This window comes from Pleurodeles waltl, chromosome 7, assembly GCF_031143425.1.
Source record: "Pleurodeles waltl isolate 20211129_DDA chromosome 7, aPleWal1.hap1.20221129, whole genome shotgun sequence".
In the NCBI taxonomy this organism is placed as follows: Eukaryota; Metazoa; Chordata; class Amphibia; order Caudata; family Salamandridae; genus Pleurodeles; species Pleurodeles waltl.
The window spans coordinates 415567256-415586415 of record NC_090446.1 but is presented as its reverse complement, the minus strand read 5'-3'; the positions used below and the strand labels follow the sequence as shown (position 1 = coordinate 415586415).

General features: G+C 44.4%; 1 protein-coding gene across 1 annotated transcript in view; it reads right to left on the bottom strand.

Moving 5' to 3' along the window:
* Positions 1–19160, bottom strand: part of SAMHD1 (SAM and HD domain containing deoxynucleoside triphosphate triphosphohydrolase 1) — a 1157401-nt gene that overhangs the window by 242264 nt on the left and 895977 nt on the right. Inside the window, exon 16 of the mRNA XM_069243902.1 lies at positions 10030–10134. Coding sequence (XP_069100003.1) covers positions 10030–10134 — 105 coding nt within the window. The remainder of the gene's footprint in view (positions 1–10029; positions 10135–19160) is intronic.

The following is a 19160-nucleotide window of genomic DNA, read 5'->3' as shown; positions in this document are numbered from 1 at the left end:
GCTCAGGGCTTGCCCTGTGTGATGGAAACATGGCTCAACCCTACCTCTGCACCAGACATTGTTACAGCCGTTCCCGCCGGCTACAAGATCTCCAGGCAAGATATTAGCACAAACCCAGAGGTAAAGTCGTCATCATATTCAAAGATACATTTAGCTGCATCACCTACACAGACAACCCCACCAGCTACATGGAATACCTCACGTTCAAGATATGCATCACAGTCAACTTCTACCTGGGCGGAACCCTTGTATACAGATCATCAGGACCCTGAACTACCTAGAAGACCATATAGACCCTAACTCTATGGCCCTTCTAGAAAACCAGACAAACCTTGGCCTCACCTAGCACATTACCGAACCCATCCGTGAAGCCAGGCACCTATTGGACCTCATTTTTTCCTCAATTGGCAACATCACAGTTGATAAGCCAGCAACTATGGCATGGACAGACCAAACCTTTTGCCAGTTTCAGCATAACCACCCTGCATCACTACAAACCTATCACCACCAGAACTGCCTGCAGCAGCTGGAAAAGCATCACAGAAGAGGACTGGTCTTCTTCCTTCTCTGCGCACCAGCCTGAGCACATCAGCCACTTGCCGAAAGCCACCAATAACCTCAACAGCAGGATCACTGCATAGGCTGACACCCAGGCTCCGCTCAAGCGCAACCCAACGGCAAGAATCCGACTACAGGCCCGCTGACGCACAGAGAAAGTAAGGTTGACAAAACGCTACTGCAAGCAACTGGAGTGCAAATTGAGAACAAGTAAAGACATCACAGATTAAGGGACCTTCAAATCAGCCTTTAGATGTTACCACCAGCAGATACGGAACATCAAGTGCTCAGCTCTTGAGGATCGTATTGACGCCAGCGCTAACAAGAAAATCTTTGCTTTCAAGGATTTCACCGCTCGTCCTGTCTCATCAAGCAACACCTCCCCTTCACAAGACCTTGGCAACAAGCTTTTGGAAATCTTCTGGAATAAAATCACATCCAAATATGGCAACTTTGACCTTCAGCCGGACCCACTCACTGTTGCAACTCAACTTTCCATCATGGCTGAAGAACAAAATCCTGATCTTGTGGCCTGCCGTAACCACAAACAAAATTGCCAAGGTCCTACTCTCAACTGGATCTGCTCCTTCTTAATGGACAGAACACAAGCTGTGAACCTGGCATCTTACTTCTCGGAAGCCTGCAAACTCATCTGCAGAGAGCCGCAAAGTTCATCGTTAAGCCCCAACCTCTTCAATGCATAAATAATCCCTCTGACCAATGTCATCCAAACACACATCAACATTCTCATCAGTAACTGGATTAAAGCCAGCAGTCTGAAGCTCAATACAGACAAGACAGAAGAAGTGATCTTCAGCAAGAACAGGTCACCATGGGGCTCCAAATGGTGGCCAGCCAAACTCAGGCCCACACCCAGCCCCCATGCCAGGAACCTAAGAATAATCACCAACAGCAAACAGGACATGACTGCGCAAGTCAATGCACTCACTGCATCATGCTTTCAGACCCTGAGATGCTGAGGAAGACCTTAAAATGGCTCCCAAGCAACACCAGAAATACTGTCATTTAAGCAATAGCGAGCAACAAGTTGGAAAACCGTGTATGCCGGAATCACCAAGCCATTCACTAGAAGAGTACAAAACATCCAGAACTTGGAAGCCTCACTCATCCTCAACCTCTCACACAGAACTCCTATCACACTACCCTTGGGGAGCTCCACTGGCTCCAGATCAACAAATGCACTCACTTCAAATTCTTCACACACACATTCAAGGCACTACACAATTTACGCTCCGCCTATCTGAACAGTCTCATCTCCTTATATCAATCACCCATACACCTCTGCTCAGCAGGACTCCTGCTTGCACACATTTCATGCATAAACAAAACGAGATCAGGAGCGAGGGTGTTCTCTTACATTGCTCCTAAAGCATGGAATGGCCTCCCACTCCACATTAGAGCCCCCTCCTCTTTTCTTGAATTCCACAAGCACCTGCAGACCTGGCTTTTCAATTAACTATCCTACTATAGGCAAGGCTAGGTACACACACCTGCTCAGCACCAGTATACCCTTGTAGCTGATAGTCCGCTTTACAAATACGACATAGATAAGCTCTTTCAGCTCCGTTCTAGAAGGAATACATCTCAGAGACAGCCACCTAGGAAACTCCAATGGGATAGTGCTGACACTGCACATTCCTGGCAGTGGCAAAAAGATAGAGCCAGGGTTTTCTCCATAGACAAAAGATTTCCTGCACCACCTCTGGAGCCACTTGCAATCCGTTAAGTTTCAGTGGCTGTGTTTTTCCCACCCTGGTGTTTAGAAATCCCACCAGATGGTTCACCAGCAGGATAATACCCTGGGGTCCAGCCACTTCCATAAGTATGGAGCTTATTGGCACATGAACCAAGAGACAAACTCACCCCGCTTGTTGCAGTACCATGTAGCAGTGGTGTTGCTGGTGAGTACTTGCAGAAGTGATCCTCTGATGGGGGGCCAGGAAGCTCCTTAAACTCAAAGGAAATTGCCTGCAACTCCAACGATTTATGTGGAGTTGAGCTTCTGCTGGGGAGCGGAGCCCTTTGATCTCCAATTTCCACTGAGGGCCTACCAAGCATGAAGCAATACATATGACACCACTGTCAATTCTAAGTGACCTAATCGCAGTCCAGTAGCCATCACTGCATAACTTTTGCAGCCTCTGGATGTAATCTGACAAATTTCCTTAGTGCTATGCTCACAGAGGCTTTAGGTCTGCAGAGCCCATAAATGCCACCTGGCATGTTTCACCAGGAGGTTGCAGAAGCATAACAATCACAGAAGCCTCCTTCATCTGTACTGAGATTCAAGGAAGCAGCTGAAACAATGGAATCACAGAATGAATGTTTGTGACTGTCAACGACAAGGGAAAAGCATGAAATGGCACCACATGCAGAATGGCTCTGAAGAACGGGAGTGTCTGCAAGGAGTCAGATGTTACTCTGGCACATTGAGAGAAGAGCCAATCAATGTCAGAAGGTTTGCCATCATTTGGAGATAGTTGATGACTGTGTGGTGCAAGCCCATTTTCAACAGCCAGTCGTCGAAGTAGGAGAAGGCTGGTACCCCCAACCTCTGATGGTGTGCTGTGACCACTCCTATCAATCTTGTGAACAGATGACAGGCACTGGTGAGACCAAAAGGGAGCACTACAAACTGAAAATGCTTATGGACCACTGTGAACCACAGGTCGTGCCTCTGGGTCTGCAGGACAAGGATAATGAATGAAGCTTTTTGCAGGTTCAACACTACACTTTAGTCTCCGGGGTCTAGGTCAGATTGGACTTGGGCAAGCATTAGCATCTTGAATTTGTCCTTCCCCAGCAAGGTGCTGAGAGGTGAAAAAATCAAAAATAGGACAAAGGACTCCATCATTCTTCGGCACAAGGAAGTAGCAAGGATAACATCCACCTTTCATTTCCGATGATGGAACCTTCTCTATGGCACCTTTGGCTAAAAGGGCCTGCACTTCTTGCAGCAAGACAGACGGGTGACCCACTGTCAGCCACCCTGATAGTGGTGAAAGGTCCAGCAAGGTAGAAAGAAATGAGGGGGTACAGCCCAGATGTAAAATTTGGAGGACCCATTTGTCTGAAGTAAGGCCTGTCATTCTTGGAGGAAATACTGGATCCTTCCTTAGAAAGGGTGGCGGTGTCTGGGCAAGGACACAATAGAGCGTTTTGCAGCTGAGAATGCCGGAAGGGCCGGCCACAGAGCTGAACTTTCTTCCTGATCGCTGTTTTTCTGGGCCACGACCTCCACCACGAAAAGGCTGGAACGCCTTCTGGGTTAACAGTAGGGTCTGGTGAATCTGAAAAAACCTACCATAAGTACATACAGGGTGAAATTGCCGGAGTTACTGTCTAACTTGGACATACAGACACTAAGAACGTGCTGTGGAACTGCTCTCTTTGAAAAGTTCTAGAGCTGAATCCACCTTTTCAACAGAGGTGAGAGTCATCAAATGGCATGTCCATTGGGGATGCTGGGACATCACTGGAGAAGCTTGTAAGATTTTATCCAGGTTTGGCCCTGAAGCACCACACTGGTACCCATCTCACAACCTAAGAAGTCAGTTGTGCCCAGGCAGAAACAGACAACTGATTTTGTTGAATTGTGGCCTCCCTGGGTGGGATGAGTAAGGACTTGTGCAACCATGTCTCAAATGGCATGGGAGTAGTGGTCTAGAAGACAGACGGAGTTCACTGTCTGTAGAACAAGGCTTTTTGACGCGCCCTGAACATGGTTTTGCCCAAGTGCCAAAAAGGGAATCTATAAGGACCTCATTAATCGGTAATAACATTTCTGTATCTAGAGCACCTCTGTACAAACAATAGTTTTTACTTCCATAGTTGGGAGCTGTAAGTCTAATGCTACTGCTGCCCTACTCAAACACAGAGGAGGATGCACCTTCCTCAGTGGCTGGGCCAGGAGGAGGAACAAGGCCAGTGTATGGAGAAGTATAGAGGCCACTGGCCTCTTGCAGTTCTTCATGCTATTTTCCTCATCATACTGGGGAATAAAATCACCCCCTTCATCAAAGTTGTCTGAGTCTGTGCAAAGTTTGAGCTCTATGGCAAGGGCAAGGTATTCGAATCAGAAGGATTACCTGTTGCCTGTGTCCCGGAGGAAGTCAAGTGCAGCCTTGGTTGGGGTTTGTGGTGCATTCCCTCGGAGTTAGGTAAATTAGTCTGCAAGTCCTCCTCTGGTGCCATCGGCCTGGATGCGAGAGGAAGCAGCAGAGAGAATGAAGCTGATAAATTAACAATCACAGGAGCTGTGCTGAACCTGATGTGGGTTTGAGGGGCACAAACAGCACTGAGGGCAAATCCGCAGGAAGAAGTCTGACTGGAAGGCCCTGTAGATCCTTAGGCCCTGAAGGCAAGCCAGAGGGAATCAGTAAAGTACCAAAATTGTGCAGCTTAGTCTATCTGAAGCAATCTACTTGATGGGACGTCACTGATGGACCCCGAAACCTGGGCTGTAGCAGGACAAAACTCAGAACTGGCTCAGAGCAAGATTGGAAGTGAGACTGGGAGGCATGCCGACACCATTGCAACCTCTCTGGAGTCCGAGAGTGGCGGGAAGGACCAGATTCCAGCTTCAACTTCTTGTTTTTGTTCTTTGACTTATCCATAGACTTTAGCTGCAACGATGATCTGCCACGCAAATGAGACCTTCCATTCGACTTCAACCAATCACAGCAAGGAGACTTCCCATGTACAGTGAAGAATCTTCGCCTCACTGTAACATACAGCCTTTGGATTCATTTGGGTACAGTCTTCACAGGTCCTGGAGTTGTGCTCCAACCCCAGACACCAAAACTACACTTCATGAGGGTCTGACATGACAGTTTCTGCATGGTTTGACCCTTTTTATTTTATTCCCTTGCACACAAGAAATGTTTAGCGAAGAGAGGTTTAACAGAGGTCTGGGGAACTTCCAGATCCAAGACTGAAGGTGCAGAAAGAAAGGGGTCGAAACCAGCTCACACAGGTAGCGACTCTATGTGACTGCGCATGTCACTTCTGGAGCAAAACAACATTGGTGGGGAGCCACAACACCACATACCAGCACACAAGAGTACTGCTTTGAAGGTTCCAAACCCATTCTGAGGATGGAGGAATACTCTAAAGGTGAGGAATCTATGATTAGTAGTACCCATCAGAAGTGATTTTTTACTCCATGTTCAAGGTTCAAGCATATGAGCTGGACTATGCAGTATTTAAAAATAACATTTATAGATAACAGTGATGATTCAGTAGTAGAGAACAAGCATTATTACAATTTTAAATAGATGTTGTTCATTTAATATTTGGTACCTAGACCTTATCACCTCCCGACATGGCAATGTTGGGCACAGTAACTCAAGTCTAAAGAACAAGTTTTTCACCTTCGCTAACGCCTTTTTTTGGTAGAGACTATCTAATTGCAGATTCTTCACACTGTAAATTTCTCCAGGTGCCAGACTAAATCTCAAAACTTTAATAGAAATTCCCTCACACATCAACAGGTGCTGTCATGCGGCTCTGCGTTGGGTCTAGATGTGACACCTGGGCCACTATAAGACAGTCAACCATGCGCTGATGTCAGTTTCTTTCTCATCTCCATCCACACTGTCTGACACAGTGCCAGTGAAATCAGAAATGCAGTGTGCAGAATCTTATTAAAAGATTGTGTGAATCATATCTACAGAAAGGGCAGGAAGGTGGGTCGGTGAGGAATCTGCAGTTAGAGAGAGTCTATACCAGAAAGGATTTACCGAAGCGAAGTAACTTGTTATTCTGATAGAGACTTCTAACTGCAGATTACTCACCTTGTGAATAGATACCAATGCAGCACCTATTCAGGTGGTGGATTCTGTGAAACGGATTAAACTAGGAAATTCTGCAGGACAGATTGGGCTGGGTCTGGTTATCCAGGCAGTAATGCTTCATGAATGTTTGAAGGCACACCCATTTCACAACCAAGCAAATACCCCTGACTGGCACCCTGCATACCATTGCAGTGGCAGGAGCTGTTGTTCTGGTGGTATGAGCATGCAGATCTTTTGTGGGACTGTTTCTTTGCTAATCAATTGCAGATTTTCATGCACAGAACAATCCATCTTGAGATGGTCCCCTTTACCACTGTTTTTCCCTTCTTTGTTCAAGAGAACCCACAAAAAGCTGTTCATCTTGTTGGTACGCTCTTTGGTGCAATCAATATAACAACTAAAAGCTATCTGAGGGTTCCTCCTCTCTAAAGAGGTAAACTGGAGCATAAAAAGTCAGCAAGGTGATGGATTATCATATATGGAAGGCCTTAACCGGTTTCCACAGGAAAGCCACCTTTGTCTGAAGAACTAGCCTGTCCAGAAAGAACAAAGTGTATGCTTGTTGAACACACAGGGCCTGGAGCTCACTCATTTATCTAATAGATTAGATTGCAATAAGGAATACTACTTTAATAGTTAACATGTATTGAGAACAACCATGAAGGGCTCTAATGAAGTGCACATTAGGTAAGTGTCCCAAGTGGTGTTGGTGGGAACATGTGGGTCAGAACTTTTGAAAAAGGTCATAACCGGTAATTTGAAAAAGAAAGCCTGATCCGGTAACTCTAAGAAGGCTGAAAGGGCAGACAAATAACCTTTAACTGTAGCCACAACAAGGCCTTGCTGGGCTAATGAAAGACAAAACAGAATATCTGACAAACTTTCTTTGAAGAGTTGAACCTGATGAAGGGACAACCTAAAAACAAACTTCTCCTAGCGCCCTGAAGGTACAGACTTAGTGGAGGGGTGCCTTGCTGGCAAAATGACAACTACTTCGGAAGGAAGACTGAAAACAATCAAGTGTTGCTGCTTAATCTCCACACCTGGAGGTGTAGGTTGTTCCGGCTCGGAGACAGGCCCCAGCAGTCCTGTTGTGATAGAAGATTCTCCCCAAGGGGCAAATAGACTAGAGGACAAACGCTCATGGCCAGAAGTTCCAATCTTCCATTGCCCAATCAGGAGCCACTAGGATGGTTTGGGCCAAGTCTTTTCTGATCTTTTACAGAACCCTAGGCAGCAGGGGGAGGGGTGGATAGGCATACAGGAGCCCCGTGCCCCTAATATAGACAGAAGACGTATCCCAGTGAGGACTGGCTTTGAAACTCCAATGTGCAAACGTTCTGTGTGGTGGCAAATAGATCGAGCCATGTTTCTCTTCATTGCCGAAAGACACCCTGGTGCCAAATCCAAGTGTAACTAACATTACAGATCCGCTAGGTACCAGTATCTGAGTATGTCTGCCCTGGCATTTAAAGATCCTGCGAGGTGATGGACAATAAGGTAGATGCCCAGACCGTTCAGCCACTTTCAGATGTGTAGAGTCCCGGCACAGGATCCACAATCCCACCCCACCCTGTTTGTTTCAATACCACATGGTGGTTGCGTTGTCTGGGAGATCCTGCACCCGTTCCTCCTTGATGGATGGGAGGAGCGGATTTAGTGCTAGTCATATAGCTCGCAACTCCAACAAGTTGACATGAAATCGAATTTCCAATGGAGACCAGAGTCCTCTGGTTTCCACCCCATGCAGGTGAACGCCCCTTCCACCCACCTACACACAACTGTTTGCTATGGGTGGGGAAGGGAGAGAGATCTGCTGCTGCTCCATTTGCAGTCGAGCAACCATCACTATAGATCCTTTGAGGACTCCTTGGACACCGGGATAAAATCTTACAGGTTGCCTTAGTGCCAAACTGAGACTTCAAATCCCACTGTTGAGCCCTCATGTGCCACCCGGCGTGGTCCACAAGCAGGATGTCAAGAGGCCCAGAAGTCTTGAAGCTGCTCTCACTGAAACCTTGGTCAATGATTTAATGTCCTGGAATTGCTGAGGCAGAGGAATAACTTGATAAAGCACCATATCAAGAATGGCTTTAATCAAGGGGAGCCGTTGTGAAAGAGACAGGTGTGACTTCTTCACATTGATACAGAAACCCAATGATGATAACAAGTTGGCTGTCTTCTGGAGGTGGTTGACAACTGTTTGAAGCAATATCGCCTTCACTAGCTAGTTGCTGAGGTATGCGAAGACTATAATGCCCAAGCTCTGCAGATGGGCAGCGACCATCACCTTCGTTAACATCTGAGTTGCACTGGTCTGGCCAGAAGGGCGCACACAGATCTCAAAGTGCTCGTCTCCTGCTTGGAACTGAAGGTAACGCCTGTAGGACTGCAGTATGGGGATGTGAAAATATGCATCCTGTACATAGATTGCCACCATTCAGTCTCCTGGGTCCAAGACAGACAGAACTTGGGTAGAGTGAGCATTATGAATTAGTCCTTGCAGAGGAATAATTTCAGAGAGCAAAGATCAAGGATGGTGTGAAGGCCTCATTTCTTTTTTGGTACCTGGAATTAACAGGAATAGCAGCCAGTCCCAGTCTGTTGCCAGAACCCTCTGAGTAAGCTCTCTGGGGTAGGAGCAAGAAGTCAAGATCTCCAAGAGCAGGCGTACACCACCCTTTCACTTGTCTATTGACTGGTGAGCTAGCTCTTGGCTTAGCCCAGGTGCCTCCTAGTATACTTGTCAGAGCCTTGTTAAAGGATAAGGGAGATTACTGGGAGGTTGCAGCAAGGTTACAAAAATCTGTTAAAATCTCGATTGTGACCTCCTGCATAGCTAGGGTTAAGTCCAGTACTTCCACTGCCCTCCTAATGACAGCTGCAAACAAGTCAGATTGCTCTGGTGCAATATGATTAGGAGATGAGCCCAGTGTCGGGGAAGGTGGCAAACCCACTGGCACCTTGCAAATCACCAAAAATGTCACTCTCTTCATTAAAACATTGCCATCAAATTCTGGGTATTATTTGTGGAACTAAAAGTTGGGATGACATGGGCTTAAGCTTCTGAATCAGATAGAAGGATCCGATATAAATCCAGCATCTGTGGCATCTGGCTCGTCTCTGAAGGCGCTACGCCATGCTCCGAAATGGGGCTGACCTCTAGTGGTGCTCTAGGTGGCATGCTCCACATTTGGGACGGCTACGGCAACAGTCTTCCCACAGGCTGCCACTTTGAATCCGTGGGGCTTGAGGGCACTCCAGTACAATTCGCTGGGGTACCAAAAATGAAAGCTGCAGCCTCTTTCAGGTGTCTAATGTCTGTTGTAGCAGTATGTGCAAACATATTTAAAAAAAGAAATCAAGCATCAGAGGTCTCAAATAGGCAAGCATTTGTGAAAACACAATTAATTTTTTTAATGAATTTACCAACTTCAGTAAAATATCTGATTTGTCTTGTATTTTCCTCGTAAAGGTGACATTTTCAACTCCTCTCTCTCCAGTACAACATTGCTACTCTGGCAACACCATGCAGGTGCTTGACATTCACAGACATTCCTTCCATAAAACATTGCTTTTTAATGGTATACTTGCTGAACAAATGTATTTCCAAGTTAGGTTTAGCTGTTCAATACCCAATGCAAACAAGTTGTACCTGATCTTTACGAATTTTGATTGCTTTGCTTGGGTCTGATTTACAATAGAAATGGACATTGTTAATGGGATTCTGCTCCTTCATGCCATAATCCATGTGAATAACCTGAAAAAAACAAGAGATGTAGTTACTTTTTTTAATGTGCATTTAGCATAACTTGGACATTTTCCAATTCTCACAGCTATATCGTTTTGTTTAAATAATACTTTAATAATCTGAATCTCTTGTGACTCTTAATTGTGCCTACAAAGCAAACATCACAACACAACAATCCTAAAATGTTTCCATATCATAGGCTTATATGTATTTTGAGGGACAAAAATAGCACACTTGTCAAACAATAGAAAGAATTTGCAAAATTTTCTTCAGTTTCGCCCTTCTCTTGAATTAACGAGAAGATAGACATATACAGCACCCAAATACTGACCTTGAACAATGACAACACAAGGATGGAAGGCCTAAGCATGTGTGTTCTCTGCATTAAGGAGACACTTTCAGCAGTAGGAAAGCCGTCTAGCATTTTGCAAATATGGCTACCAGAAGGCACCAAAGAATTACTATTGATGACAGAAAAGCTCTCATCATGATGGCAGACCACAAATATTACTAAACATTAAAAAGCTTTCTAAAAAGAGTGAGCTGCGATTAACTAGTCATTGGATACCTAGTGATGAGCTTTGACCACACAAAGGTTGCTGGCTATGCACTGACTGGTTTGTGCTATAACAGCTAAAAGTTGCATTACTTACGTAACCTAAAGAGAAGCCCTTCTACCTAACACATTAAGAGAGAATTGAAACCCATAGGACAGCTCTGTTTCATGTGCTAATGCAAGCAGTATAGGAGATGGGGTCCTTCAGATATCGCTGGGTCTTTTTGGGAGATGTATATCGAACCTGGAGCCTGGGGTGACTGATTGGAAACACTGTAAAGTAAACTGTGTGCATGAAATATGGCAGCCCGTCACATTTTGCAAATGGCAGAATGAAGCATATCTGGCAATACTGAGACAGCTACTCTTGGTCCTGAACGCACTTCATTGAGGAGGCAATGCTCGAAGTATTGCTAATCAACACAGTTTTGATGTTGCAGGTCTACTAGCCTGAAATTTGTGCGTGTAGGAGGGAAGACCCGATTTGTGTCTGATGTGTATAGTAATAAACTAAAGGGCACACAATAAGTCTCACTTTATCTGTGTTGCCTAGTACAAGTATCAAACTAAAGAAGGTGAACGCTATGAATCTAAGGCAGTGTTATTGCTGATGGATACCTCTGAAGATTCTTCATCTTTGAGATAAATGAACTATACACTGGGGACTTTGATACTGTGACTGACCCAGACAAAGGGAAGCCACTTAAATCACAGGAGTATAGGGGTTAAGAACGGACACAATGAGGTATTTGACTCTTGTCAACTCAATCTTGGATCAACGAAACAAAATAATGTTTCTGAACGCTTTTAAATGGGAGAAATCTAAAATGAAGTTACCTTAATGATTACGTAAATTTTCTCCCATTTAAAAGTGTCACATTTACAAACAGTGGGCCTCTTGCCTTCAGTGGCCAGTATAAACTGTGTAATATTTGTAACTGAAAAATACAGCCTTTTTAGTTTGCAGCCTACAAGCCAAAGAAGCTGTCTGCTTTGCTAAAGTAATTTTTAGGACTTTTAGAAAGTTGACCTAGGAAAGCATTTTGCTCGTTGATTACCATAGGCTTTGTGGCCTGTAACTCACATTTTCTGGCTTTTCATTTACTGGCTTTATTTTTTTTAGGCTCTCCAGGTTCAGTTTGTCCCTCCCGTTGCCCAACCCGTGTTTATGGTATCCTTCCACAAACTCACCTACTGTTAACAGGCCTTTAGAACCTGTTATCTCATCACATTTGCTGTGCATTCAAATGCATTCAAAGACTAAGGTCAAATGTCAGATGATGTCTTGCAAGGGTGCTTGTTTACTCTTCTTTCTCGGACTTCAAAGTGAGATATTTATGTGGCAATCTTGCATGATACTGGGGGTAGGAAAGAGTTTTTTTGTAGTACACAAAATTTAAAGGAACTGTAAGTATTTCAGAATATATCAGAATTATAAACGCACAAGTGAAGCACATTTGTTGTTGTTTCTGAAGTGTGTTGAAAACAAATACTTTAATATGATCAAAACAAATCATTAAACTAGGTGATGCAATTTCCGCACATTTTCATCAGTGCACTGTATGATTAAAACTATGTATGTGCAAATGTAATGATCATTTCAATTCAAAATGTGTTGTCTGTATTGGCAGTGTGTTACCACACCATGAATACTCCACTCTAACTCAGCCCCACACCACACCACTGCATTCTACTCTGTACCACTCCACTTTACACCACTTCACTGCACTGTGCACCACTCCATGCCACTGTACTCTATGCCACTTCACGCTATGCCTCTCTGCTCTACCCTGTACCACAGTACTCTACACCACTGCACTCTAAAACACTCCAGTCTAGGCCACACCAATCTACTCTGCACAACACCACTCTGCAACACTGTACTCTGTGCCAATACACTCTAACCCAATGCAGTTTACTCTCTAACATTCAACTTTATGCCACTGCACGTTATGCCAATTGACTGTACACCACTCTAATCTACTCTGCACTCTACACCACTTTATGCCATTACACTCTATGCCACTCTACGCAACTGCACTCTACCCTGCACCACTCCACTCCAATGTACACCACTTCACTCCACTCTGAAACAATCTACTGTATGCTACTCTACTCCACTCCACTAAATGTCACTCTACAGTAACACACTCTGCACAACTGCACTCTATGTCACAGCACTCTACATCTTTGCACTCTACTCTACATCACTGTACTCTACGCCACTCTACTCCACTGCACTCTGACACTCCATTCTGCAACAATGCACTCTCTGCCACTGAACTCTACGCCACTCTACTCTGCACTACTCCACTCTACACCACTGCACTCTACTCTGCACCACTCTATGCCACTCAACTCTACTCTGCGCCACTTGACTCCACTCTGCACATTATGCCACTCGACTACGCCACTACATCCTAATTCTACGCCACTCCACTTTGCACCACTCTAGGGCACTCTTCTCTACTGCACTCTGCACCACTCCACTTTACTATGCACCACTCTAATCTATGCCACTGCTGTCTACAACGCTGCTTTGTATGCCAGTGAATTCAATGCCACAGTACTCTATGCTGCTCGACTTCTCTGCACTCTATGCCACTGCCCTCTGCATCACTCAAATGTACGCCGCTCCCCTTTGCACCACTCTAAGCCAATGCACTCTACACCAGTCCACTCTACGCGACTACACACTATGCCACTCAAATACACAACACTCCCTTCCGCTCTACAACAAACTTCTACACTCTTCGCCATTCAACTCTATGACACACTACGCCAATCTTCTCCATGCCACTAACTTTTAGCCATGCTGAACAGCAGCTATGCTGGTGAATAACACGCCTAAAACAAATAGGCAAAGCGAATAGCGCTTGCATAGGTGTGCCCTATTGGCTTTGTTAATGCTTTTTTTAAATGGGAGGAATTTAAAGTGAAAAAAAATATTCCTATGAAAAATTAAGTCTTAATTTTTTTCCTTCATGTTCAATTAGGCCAATTGTACCTTAATGTTTTATGAAGCATGTTTCTTCTTTTTAAGTTTCTCCCATGTAAACAAATGGCTGTATTTTTCTGTTATAAAAATGGTACTGCGTCTACAGCAGTGGAGGCTCCTCCATTTGGACGGAGGAGTGTCGCCCCCACCATCCTGCCAGCAGCAGCAGCTGCAAAACCTTTTAAAGAAAACGATAATAAACTATTTGTATTATCATTTTCTTTGAAAGGGGTGGGGCCACGGGGGTGATGTGCACTGCGGGGGGAGTGCTCAGCACTACCCCTTCACAGCGCAGGTGTATTTGTCCGGCCATCTCGGGCTGGCCAAACACAAATGCACTGTAGGCTCTGAGAGGGCCTGCACAGGCTCCCAGTCTGCCTGGGAGCGCCCTGGCTAAGCGCTCCCAGCCAATACTGACGCTGCTCTGAGCAGCGTCAGGATCGGTGCAGGACAGGCTGGGCACCTGTGCCAGCAGCGAGGAGCGTCAAGGGAGGTAAGTGATTTTTTTTTTTTTGTAAATTAAATTACATTTATATTCCTACCCTCCCCCCATCCCCTACTATCAGCCCCGCCCCTTGAGCTGCTACTGGTCTACAGGCCACTGGCCACATTTTATTTTTATGAATACCATTGCCTATGCAAATTTTATATTTAAATTTTATATTTTTGATAGATTGCTCAGCAGTAATCAACAATTTAATTTGAAGGGGCTCAAACAAAAAAACTAATCCACTGAACTTTTGATTTTCAAACAAAGAAGGCCTGATTAGGAGTTAGGCGGACCATTAACTCAGTCAAAAAAAATGATGGATATCCCATCTGCTTTATTACAAGTGCAGTATAAACTATGGCACTTGTAAAAAAGTGGATGGGGTATTCCTGACCTTTGTATTGGACCGGTAAACCGTCTGCCAAACTCTAAATCAGACTCTAAGTCTCCGTGCTGTCATATGAATCTTGTATTGTCTGGGATGTGTGTGTCTTTCTCCTAAATTTGATTGCAAAAGGGATGGTGCTTATGAAAGAAGTAGTGGCTATTCTGTCATCCGTACAAAGTGAAGTAATTGTATCAGATGGAGCGAAGTCTTTTAAACAACTCAAAATGCAACAAGACACTTTTTGTTCGGTCTCCCAAAGAGCCCTGTGGCCTACAAATAGCTGTGAAGGCATCTGATAGATGCCAAATGTCAAAATTGGGCAGCTTTTTCTGAGTACATACCCCATGTAGTCTCTCCTCTCACTCTGATGAAGTAGTAGTGGAAAGTCAGCAGGACAGACCGGATGAAATTATATTCTGTCTCGAATATAATTAAGCAGAAAAGGTAGTTTGACTGCACTATTAACATCACTTGATGTTTCACGTTAACATAAACAACCTAGCTTATTCTTCGATGGTTGCAAGGCAAAGTCTAATACAACAGACAATGAGGCTGACAGTTGATCTCAATGTTGTTGATCACCCAATGACAGAAACATAGCCATCTGCTGGCATGGTGCCTTATTCTCCATCCTGCATCAATCATGATGTCCTATGTTTAAGACAAGTCATAAAAACAATAAAAAGCAATTTATGGCCCTAAAGTTGGTTAACATCTGGGTGACACTTTATTTTACTAACTGAGATAGTAAAAAAAAGCTGAGATAAGAGATAGCTTCCTGTTTGTGCATCCATGACCGAGGAGGAGATCTTACTTTTGGTAAATTTGTAGTCATCATGGTTGTTAAAAATTTTAAGAACCCATGGAGTATCTAATGTTTTATAGGAAATAGTAAATCCATAGTACATCCAGGCAAACCAACATCTAATTTTGCAGAGCTCCTTTTCTCAAACACTGATGCTGATTTCAATAGGGCAAGTGAGATTTAAGATGACTACTGCAGCCGTGCTTTTATCGCCTGCATGGATACACAGATTTAACCAAACAAGCAACTCTAACTTGCGCTTTGGGGAACCTGATTTTGAGGCCTGCAGATGGTGTAATTAAGCATGGCTGTCGCTGCCAACAGGGTGATGCTAGGGCGCTGATGGGAGGCTCTTCATTCTGCTCAAGGGGACTGAGTGTGTCAATGCTACTCCCAGACTGTACCCACTTCAAGTGCCCATCCCTCAAGACACACTGCACGGTGTCAAGGTAGACTGTGCTCCACCTAGAAACCAATCTGCACAGAGCTGAGGGGAGGTCATCGAGTTTGAGTCACATCCCAAAGCTACAAGCCACTCTTGCTGGGGGAGTGAGGGAAGGGGTGTTCCCTGAGGTCAGGATGTTCTGCTTGCCTTTGGGCTCCTTTCCTCTCCTTCTTACCAGAGCCATCTGCTGTAAAGTGCTGTTGCAAATAACTAGGCTGAATTGGGCCTGCTCATGTCCCTCAGTGTATCTGCAACGTCGGGGCAGAGACGTCCCATTCCTTCATAACCAGCGTCAACTATCAAGCCCTTAACTCTAAAAGTAATCAGGAGTAGGTCAGAGATGCAGTGGAAAAGCTCTCTGTGATACCTGGGGTCTGAGGCCCCTCCCCTACCTCTAAAGCAACACATATAATACAAGTATTTTACAAGTTGAATCCAAGGTGGACTAGCAGTCTGAAATAGTTAATTACAAAATAGGATAGCACTATGACCTGTTATCATCTTTTACCCACACACTAACTCCAACTAATAGGTCATCTATCGTGTCTAGGCCTTTCATTGCCCGTGGGTGTCTTTAAGTGTGCCAAGGATCTTCATGCATAAACTACCACTTAACTGCATAGATTTCCCTCTGACAAGCCATGCCATAGCACTGCTGATCTCACTGACTGGTACATTGCAGTTACCACCCACAAAACCAAATCTGGCCCTATATCTACTTGCTACCAGCTGGGTCCACAGTCTGCTCTGATAGTTTAAATAATGGCCAAAACAATGGCAAGCAAACCAAGAGAACTTTCAATACCAAACAACCCAGAATAAACAATTGTGATTGCCCCAGTCCATCTAAAAAAATTAAAGAGAAACTTGCAGATGAAAGATGTGAACAAAAAACACCCTGCTTGTAACCTTGCAAAAAAGCCTCACATCTAGCAGCAAAACTAATATGTTGATAGAAAGGGTAGACCAAAAGAAAGCCAAACGGGACAATCAGGAGGGACAGACACCGCTGAGGCTCGCATTGCTACTTTTGAAGATGATGCTGCCACCAACAATTAAAAAATCTACTTAACCATGAAAAAAATACTTTAAACATATTAAAGCTCAAAAAACAATGCCCGGGATGCCTGGTCTCGCCAACTGACGCATATTTTGCACCCCAGAACCTACAAATTCAGCAAGTTGGAAGTTTACCTGGCATACCTACCATACACTAATGCTGACTGTTACTCTAATCTGTGTCACTCAGATGGTCTTCTGACATAATTTAGCTAGTAAGTTAGATCAGTGTGCCGGCTGTAGTATTTGCGCAATCATCATCATGTACAGTAAACGTGCAGGGCACAGGAGTTGAGCTTAATGCTTGACATAATTTAGCAGTCCGAACTAATAATCATCCCCAAGAAGCCCCACCCATATGGGGGAGCAATCCATCCTACACTTATGGCCTTCCCAAAGGACGCCCCCTTTGTTATGCATGGCAGCTCAATTTCAAACAGGTAAGCAAATTTCATTAGTTTGTTATGCTATGGAAGATGTGGGAAGGTGACATTCACTAGCTGGTTGAGTTGAATGGTGTGGGCAGTGGGTTGTAAGTTACTGCAAAATGTCTAAGCTTGCAGCTTGACAGTCTTTTGCTTAGGCATTACCAGCACAATACATATTCAATGTGCAAATAATCACAAGGAAACAGCAAGCATAAACCAGAATCTCTCATAATGTACAATTCAGTGCCTAACGCCAACGCAACCTATCAATTCCACACAAGAAATGTCAAGGGGTTAAATAACCCACAAAAAATCCAGTAGGTTTTCTGAACCACCACAAAACAGACCTTGAACTACTTCAGGAAACACACCAAATCAAGAAGACCAATGTGACATTACCTTTTAAGCAGAGTAGATATAGAAATCTATTGTCTTATTCCTCGTATCCCAGGAGCACCACAATTATTTTTAAATGAAGGCTGTCTTTCTGATTGTTGCATGGGCTGAGTAATACTCAAAGTAGATATAATTTTCTTCAGGGCATCCTTGGAGGTAAACAGTCACCCTTGTTAATGTAAACTGGTCCAAACATTGATTGCCCTGGATTTAGAAGACAAGTCTATAATAAATGCATTTCACTATCTCTGCAATTTGTACTGTGGATGTGATTTTAATTTCGACCTAGATCTATGTCCGGACTGCTCACACCTACCTAACTGCTCCCAACTCATTGAATTAGACCTGCTATCAAATATCCTTTCATACCAGAGCATATTAGATGCATGGCGCACCAGCCATCTAGCAGCCTGTGAAGGTACATATATTTCATCAGCCCGTTACTATTTGAGAGTTCTCTACTGTTTTACCACTAGAAATATTAGTATTTTTTATATATTTTTTTGAAGAAAAAAAAGAGCAAATGTAAACAGGATGTTATACAGCTGCCATCATACACCAGTGATGCAAAGTATTCTTTAGATACATATACAGTAACATAAGGTCGCATGCATAATGTCAGACGTCAGTCAGTCAAAGGCCTCCTCTGCTGGTAACAGTGGTGTTGCCCATTTACCCTACTGGCAAAGCAAAGTTTATGAAGGGATGTAGCCGGTTTCCACATTTCCAGTGTTGAGCGGCTTGTGATCTCGCTCAGTTTGTAGAGTCAAATATCTACGGCAGAGGCTCCACCAGTCTCTCCAGACGGTATGTCAGATCTCACAGCCAACAGAGTAGTGTGTCTCCACCAGTACTCTTCTCTTGGCCAAGAGTAGCATCATAGCTGTAGGTTTGTAGGAGCTGGCTGGGATATCTCTTACTTAACCCTACAGGGTGACCAGTGGTGTTCTAGGAATAGTGCAGCACATCACGTCATCTCTGCCACTGTATCACATCGCCAGGCCAAGTGCAAGAAATCAGCATCAATCATGCCAGTGCACATAGAGATTCAGTCAACAGCCCTATCTTAACATAACCCGAAGGGTGTAAAATACAATCTGCTTAAGAATTTAATATGAATGAAAAGTGTAAGACCGGACAGCCTTAGGATGGATTCCCCCCAACTTTTTGCCTATGTTTTCCACTTTTCTGACCTTGTGTTGCTGGCTTTAGGGTCGTGTGCACTCACTGCTAGCCTTGCGCTCTTTCCTCTAAAACATAGTAACAATGGCTTTACCCCAACTGGCATATTTAATTTACTTATAGGCCCAAGTAAAGTGCACTACATGTGAACAGGGTCTGCACATTAAATGCTATGTGTGGGCCTGCAGCCCTGATTTAAGGCCTCGGGGAGCGGCTTGACACCGAAGGAAAATTGCTGCAACCTTAGGCAGCTCCGCCACAGAGAAGCTGACCATCAGGCATATCAGT